General features: G+C 54.2%; 1 protein-coding gene across 1 annotated transcript; it reads left to right on the plus strand.

The window, feature by feature from the left end:
* Positions 1-2644: 2644 nt before the first annotated feature.
* Positions 2645-7294, plus strand: LOC109787155 (serine/threonine-protein kinase D6PKL2). The gene is made up of 2 exons (XM_020345710.4): positions 2645-3347; positions 5955-7294. The coding sequence occupies exons 1-2, from the start codon at positions 2830-2832 to the stop codon at positions 6838-6840; spliced, it is 1404 nt and encodes a 467-aa protein (XP_020201299.3). The 5' UTR covers positions 2645-2829; the 3' UTR covers positions 6841-7294.
* The last annotated feature ends 404 nt before the right edge of the window (positions 7295-7698 follow it).

The raw sequence follows: 7698 nt of genomic DNA on the forward strand, positions 1-7698 counted from the left end.
ATATGTTGTCATTGCGGTTTGACCGATAAAGATCTTCGTAGAATATGTAGGAACCAATATGAGCATCCAGGTTCCGCTGTTGGTTATTGATCAGAGACGTGTCTCGGTCATGTCTACATAGTTCTCGAACCCGTAGGGCCCGCACGCTTAACGTACGATGACGATTTGTATTATGAGTTATGTGTTTTGGTTACCGAAGATTGTTCGGAGTCCCGGATGAGATCACGGACATGACGAGGAGTCTCGAAATGGTTGAGAGGTAAAGATTGATATATTGGACGATAGTGTTCGGATACCGGAGTGGTTTCGGAGCGTTATCGGAGTACCGAGGGGTTACGGAAACCCCCCGGGGAAGGTAATGGGCCTACATGGGCCATAGGGGAGAGAGAGGGCAGCCCACAAGGGGTGGCGTCCCCCCCCCATGGGCAGTCCGAATTGGACTAGGGAAAGGGGGGCGCCCCCCTTTCCTTCCCCCTCTCCCTCTCCTTCCCCCTTTCCACCTCAAAGAGAAGAAAGGGGGGCGATTTGGACTAGGAGTCCTAGTCGGTTTGCCCCCCATGGCGCGCCCCCTAGGACCGGAGGCCTCCTCCCCTCCTCCTTTATATACGGGGGCAGGGGGCACCCCAAAGACACATCAATTGTTCTCTTAGCCGTGTGTGGTGCCCCCTCCACAGTTTACTCCTCGGTCATATTGTCGTAGTGCTTAGACGAAGCCCTGCGCGGATCACATCACCATCACCGTCACCACGCTGTCGTGCGGACGAAACTCTCCCTCGACACTTTGCTGGATCAAGAGTTTGAGGGATGTCATCGAGCTGAACGCGTGCAGAACTCGGAGGTGCCGTACGTTCGGTGCTTGATCGGTTGGATCGCGAAGACGTTCGACTACATCAACCGCGTTAATCTAACGCTTCCGCTTTCGGTCTACGAGGGTACGTGGATACACTCTCCCCCTCTCGTTGCTATGCATCTCCTAGATAGATCTTGCGTGATCGTAGGAATTTTTTTGAAATTGCATGCTATGTTCCCCAACAGTCCCGACCATACTCGCGGTGAATCCGGGCTTCATGAATGAGTAGTGGGCGTTGTACGAGTCCGTGTGCAGCGCCTGTACCATCCACCGCGAGTGGTGGCAGCTCCGTGTTAACGAGGCGGAGCGTGACCGCCTATCAACGAGATTGCGGCGGAGGTAGGCAGCAAGGCACTGCATGTGGTGGCCGACTGGAACGCCGCTGACGCCTGCATCTCCTTATCGTGCCGTAATGACTACGATGTCGGACCGTCCAATTCGATCATCGACCTCACTTCCACCGACCACGTCGATGGCCGGTGGGCGGATTCCGACGAGGGGTAGGTTGTGGGTCACAGACGTATCCCATATCCTACAAAGAGCTGACTAGGGTTGAGTTTATTTTTTTGTTATATGTAAAAAAAATCTTGATGATATTAATGAAAATACTATGTGCACGTTTATTTGGTGCACTGTATTGAATGATGGGCTCTTTTAAAGCAGTTTGCGGACACGTCCGACATTTGGTGTGTGTTTTTTGGCGTATAGCGCTGGAGTTGCTGTAAACACGCACACAGACCCATCAGTAGGCTTGGTCGCTCGCGTTTGGGCCACCCATATCCCGTCGTTTGGTCCATTCTTGCGCTGCGACGGATCACCTCGCGTCCGCGTCCTAGGCCCGCCCATCCGTTTCAAAAACGGGTTTGGCTCCCCTCTGTCAGTCAATCACCTAGCTGCCTCAATTCGCAAAAAAAAAAAAAAAAATCACCTAGCTGCCTCATACGATTGTTTGCGCCACTAGTACGTGCAAATCCAAACGAACGCGTCCAATCCTGAATGAAATCAGTAGGCCATTAGGCCGGAGCATTTCATGCGGGATGCGACACGGCACGAGAGAGACTACTTGGTCTGGGTGCATCACGAGACAAGAGGAACCGTGCAGTCAGTGGCCGGCCCGGCCGTCACTGATTGATTCGAGTTGAAGGAATCAAGGAAGCAACAACGGCGTCAAGGCAAACCGTCCATCCTTTCTCGAGCCATCAAGACCGCTAAGCTCTAGCGTAGCGATTATTCAGGTCAGGTCAAACCCCACTGACGCGACGAAAGCCATTCTTTTCTCTTTTCTGTTTATGCAAGGAAAACAATGCCCATCTTTTTCTCAAAAAAATGCCCATCTTCTTCAGCGAGGATCTTATCGAATCAACCTCTAATTGGAATGCCCCACTATTTTCTCAATCAATGTCCCATGCAACAATCTACCATCTATGGATGGATCTTAATCTTCTCTACTACTATTACAATATTTTCAGTCATTTGTACGAGTTAGGAATTATATGCTTTTTGCGTGAGATTTCAGCTGTTCAAAATGTAGATTTATGTTATGACAGAATTATTAAGTTTCATAGTAGAACATATTTAATCGAGACGTGCGTTGAATGTGCATGCTTACTAGTATATACTAGTAGTGCTGTCGTAGTAGCGGGAGTTCTTTTCTTTTTTCTTTTTTTTCCTGAGGGAAAGTGGGAGTTCTATAAAAGAACAAAATGTCAGCACCCGGAGAACCGGGCCTGCATGTCCCCCGGAGATCCAAAGACTAGACACAAAATCTCGCGCTAGCCTGGCTGGAACCGGACACGGCTTTCCGGCCCGGCCCATCCCCATCCGTCAACTAACCTCCCCCCTCTCTTCATCTTCAAATTAAAAACGAAACCCACGCACCCAACCGCACCACCTCCTCCTCCTATTCCTCCCCTGTGCCCGCACTTGCCACATCCAGCAGCCCGGAGCAGACCCGCCTCACCTCACCGCAGCAGGCAGCAATGCCTCCGGACGGCGGCGCGGAGCTGGCGGCGGACGAGCTGCAGAGCCTCAGCTTCGGCTCCTCCGAGCGCTCCCGCTCCGCCTCCACCGTCTCCACCGCCACGGCCTCCTGCTCCACCTCCTCCTCCTCGGGGCCAATCGGCGTCCCCGCGCCGCGCTCCTCCGCCCTCGCCCCGCGCCTCGGCACGGTGCAGCTCTCGGACATCCGCTTCGTGCGGAGGCTCGGGGCCGGGGACATCGGCAGCGTCTACCTGGCCGAGGTGAAGGGCAAGGGCGGGGCGCTGGTGGCGGCCAAGGTGATGGACCGGAAGGAGCTCCAGGGCCGGAACAAGGAGGGCCGCGCGCGCACGGAGCGCGAGATCCTCGAGGCCGTCGACCACCCGTTCCTCCCGTGCCTCTACGGGGTCGCCGAGGGCGAGCGCTGGTCCTGCCTCCTCACCGAGTTCTGCCCCGGCGGCGATCTCCACGTCCTCCGCCAGAGGCAGCCGCACCGCCGATTCTCCGAGGCCGCCGTCAGGTATGTACGCCACCTCCTCCTTCCTCACAACTACATATGCATTCATGCACTTAATTACACCTCGAAAAATCGAACTTTTTCATAGTCTCTGTTTCTGTCTCTGTGGAAGCAAAAAATTTCAACAAGTGCAAGGTTTGATCGGATTTTATTAGGCTAAAACCAACGGTGAAGTAGCTATACTAGTGATCACATAGCCTTTCCGGTTCCGGAGAAGAATGTGGCCGGTTTCCTGCGCGTTCTACTCCAGTCGGCTTCATCTGTTTCACTTTGCCGTTTCTCTGTTCCCCCACTTTTGCCATAGTTTAATTAGAGTACTCCATTTTTAAGGATCTAGTGGACGCAAAGCCCAGTTCCGCGCATGGTTCCGCTGGCCCCATGTGTCTTCGGTTGGGCACGCATCTGTCTATTCATATGGAGTACATGTCTAGCCACAGCCCACAGTGCCCCTCATCCTGAAAACACAAGGCATAATAATATAACATCGATTGCTGCTGCCCCTTTGGATGGATCCTTAACCAAGATGGCAGACACCATGGAGATAGCTTCCTTAACAGCACACGACCGTGACACATGAGGATGATACCGTTTTGCAAAACGGAGCCATGAATTAATGAAATAAACATCCAAACGACGACATCTTGCCCTGTTTCTTCGCATTCATGGGCCATCCCGTCGATATCTTCCATGGCGTGCTGTTGGGTCCAGCTGCTCTCACTGTCGCGTCGCCAACAACAGTTTCTTGGCTGCTGATCATGCTCTCGGCTCTGAATCCAGCCAGCGGCCACACAGCTGCACGCCCACATTATCATCTTGCAGTGACTAGTCAGTCAGTCGGTCAGGAAGTGTTTGCAAGTGGAGACCGGCAGCGCCCGCCCTGAAACCAAGCCTGCCCATGCGGAAGCGAAGAAAAGCTGGGCTTGGCATATGCGCTTGCATGCTTCCCTCCTTTGCCGCATCTCTCCCTTTTTCTCGTCATTTTGTGCCTGCCGACGATATACGGACACTGATGTTACTTCATTCCGGAATAGACTTAAAATAGCATTATTCCCCGGCCGTATGTGCATCTATCGCTATGGACGAGAAGAAGAAAGAAGGCAAAAAACACGGCCTGGCCTTTACTAAAATGTGCAGTAAAGATAAGAAACAGCACTGGTAGTATTGGTGGCTACGATTGCTCCATTACAGCGTCATGTGGCTCTATCAATTTACCCGCTAGTCCGGCCATCATGCATTCATGCTGGCCACTGCATTCACTCGTAGAGTCCTCCTCAAACTCAACACATATAAGTAACGTACGTACTACTAGTTCTAATTGAACTTACATAAGGATGTTCCTCTCTTTTCATGTTTCTGTTAGTAAAAAAAACACTCGTAACGCGCCCGTGTGAGTGGCGTGGCAAGGCATCACTAGGCAGATGAAAGGGAGAAGGAAGGCGTGATGTTGGAACAAACTATATGAATTCACGGGACAATAATGTCTTTCTTTGCTTAGACTTTGTGTACTAGAAACATACGAAAAGGAGAAGAATAGGAGAGTGAAGCATGGATTCATGAACGAGCGGCCGAAAATATATATAGCAACAATAACATATGCTTTCGGCGGGCGCCATTGTGTGCACGCACTCCGTTAAAAAGCCCACGTCGTACAACGTACTCCCGCACACATACAGCCTTGCGAACGACGTGCACTCCAGCAGAAATGAAGCCTCGTTTCACGGGGCAGCGCTAGTTGTTGCTATGGTACGAGCACTAGCAGTAGCCAGCGGTAGGCAGTAGTAGGTAGGTGTAGTTTCTATGCAAGGGCGTCGTGAATTTGGGTGGTACCTGCAACAGTGTTACTACCATAAACGTGTGGTGTGGCATTATGGCAAGGCCGGTCGCCGTATCCGTTGCCGGTGATGCACACGAGCCGCCCACGGTCCCTCCGCCCCCGTGCTACGGCGCCGGAACCGGTCGCGGAACATGGCTTTTAAAATATACTCCCGCCCTCATAAAACACCGGTGCGTGCATCTGCTGTGCTTCCTTCCTTGGTCAAGACTCGACCCAAGAGAGGCCGGCTTTTATTAACCCCCCATGTGGTTTGCCAAGAATCACAGCTCTGAAACACACGCACAGCACAGACACAGGGCACGTACCGTAAGGACTAAGCTAATTAACCCGAGGAAGTGTCAATGGAGTGCACACATGATGCTCGCCATTAAACTAGGCTCCACCCCAACGTGCAACGCCCCGGCATCAATGATGCGCTAATTCGAGTACTGTCTCTTGCCTTTCTTCCGCTTCTTCTGACTTTTTTGCTTGCTAGTAGCAGTACTGGAGCGCACAGTGTCAGGCACCGTGCTAGCTTAGCTAGCTTCACCTATATATGTGTGGATGTGTCTTTTGGTTGCATCTGAATAAAGTCAAGAGTAGTATGCTATTGTGCTATGCAATTACTACTTGCTTCTCTACTGTTTTCTTTTTTGTTTTCCACCAAACATGCACCGGGTCCATCGTCTCAGCGTGCTGGCTGTAAAATTTCGTTGTTTATTTATAATCTTGGTTGCACTTGATAGATTATACTAGTATAGTGGCAATGGTGAATGACATATAGTGTGCTGCGGCAGGTTCTACGTGGCGGAGGTGGTGGCCGCGCTGGAGTACATACACATGCTGGACATCGTGTACCGGGACCTCAAGCCGGAGAACGTGCTGGTCCGCGCCGACGGCCACATCATGCTCACCGACTTTGACCTCTCCCTCAAGTGCGACCCGACGGCCCCGACTCCGGCGCACGTCATCTCCGACCCCGTCGGCCTCACCGGCCGCTCCTCCGCGTCGTCCACCTGCATAATTCCTTCCTGCATCGTCCCGTCGGTCTCGTGCTTCAGCCTCTTCCCCGGCCGCGGCCGCCGGCGCCGGCGCCGCAAGAAGGCCTCGGGCGGCGGGGGCGTGAACGGCAGCAGCAACGGCAGCCTCCCCACCGGCGTGCTGGACCTGGAGTTCGTGGCGGAGCCGGTGGAGCTCCGGTCCATGTCGTTCGTGGGCACGCACGAGTACCTGGCCCCGGAGATCGTGTCGGGCGAGGGCCACGGCAGCTCGGTGGACTGGTGGACGCTGGGCATCTTCATCTTCGAGCTCCTCTACGGGGTGACGCCCTTCAAGGGGTACGACAACGAGATGACCCTGGCCAACATCGTGGCCCGCGCGCTCGAGTTCCCCAAGGAACCCTCCGTCTCCTCCGCCGCCAGGGACCTCGTCGCCGCGCTGCTCGCCAAGGACCCGGCGCGAAGGCTCGGCGCCACAGTCGGCGCGGCGGCCATCAAGCGCCACCCCTTCTTCAACGGCGTCAACTGGGCGCTGCTCCGGTGCGCCACGCCGCCCTACGTGCCCCCGCCTTTCAGCGCTGCGGTCGCGACGGCTGCTGGCTCCGGCCCGGGGAAGAAGAACAACCCCGACGACGACGACATGTCGGACGACAGCTGCCCCGGCACGCCCGTGGAGTACTACTAGATCGGATCAGACACAAGGAAGCTCCCGCGCACGCACGTACGTACGTGCATGCCACTGCCGGGACCCATGCTCGAAGCTCGTACCACCCTTGTCCGACCCTGGGGCACGTGGTGGACCGCGGTGGATGGCGCGCACGAGGCGACCTTTGGTTGGGAGCAGGGCGCGCGCGCGGCCAGGCGCGGCGCTGTCGCGTCAAATAGTTGCCGGCAGCGGCTGCTTCTGCGTGCGTGCATATACGCCGTTCCAATAATAATTTATCGTTGCTTCTTTCTACTTTGACTTTACATGGAGTAGCTGTATGACACATAGTTAGCACTAGTAGCAGTAGTAGAGTTGTATTATGAGCGCTGTTTGCTGGGAGGTCGGTCTATCTAGTCAGGGCATTGCTCTGCTCGGCGTAGTGCTTTTTTGTGCGAAGATGGTTAATAATTTGATGTGCGTTTTGGGCATGGAACTGCGGTACTAGTACGAATGATGAGGCCTGGGGAAGGAGACATGGCTCGTGATAGACCATCGGGTCTGGGCTTTGGGCGGCAGCCGGGGGACACCAACCGGTGGAGCGAAAGACGGCGAGAGCTGCAGCGGGGATCGATCATTGCCCCGGGAATTCCGCGCACTGCTTTCCCTTCCCTTGCTTTCCCTGCGCGCTCGTGCGCCCGCGTTTGCCACCAAACTCGCTGATCACACGTACTTCTAGATGATCGATCGCCCAGTAAAGGTGCTGGCTGCTGTTTTTTACAGCGATACCTGTTCGTGGGGGAAAAAAGGCAAAGGATGTCCTATCCCGTTGTACTCGTATAAAGAAGTAAAGGCTGACCGACTGCAGTTACAATGATCATCATGCTTCATGCATGCTGC

Source organism: Aegilops tauschii, chromosome 5 (genome assembly GCF_002575655.3).
Source record: "Aegilops tauschii subsp. strangulata cultivar AL8/78 chromosome 5, Aet v6.0, whole genome shotgun sequence".
Classification (NCBI taxonomy): Eukaryota; Viridiplantae; Streptophyta; class Magnoliopsida; order Poales; family Poaceae; genus Aegilops; species Aegilops tauschii.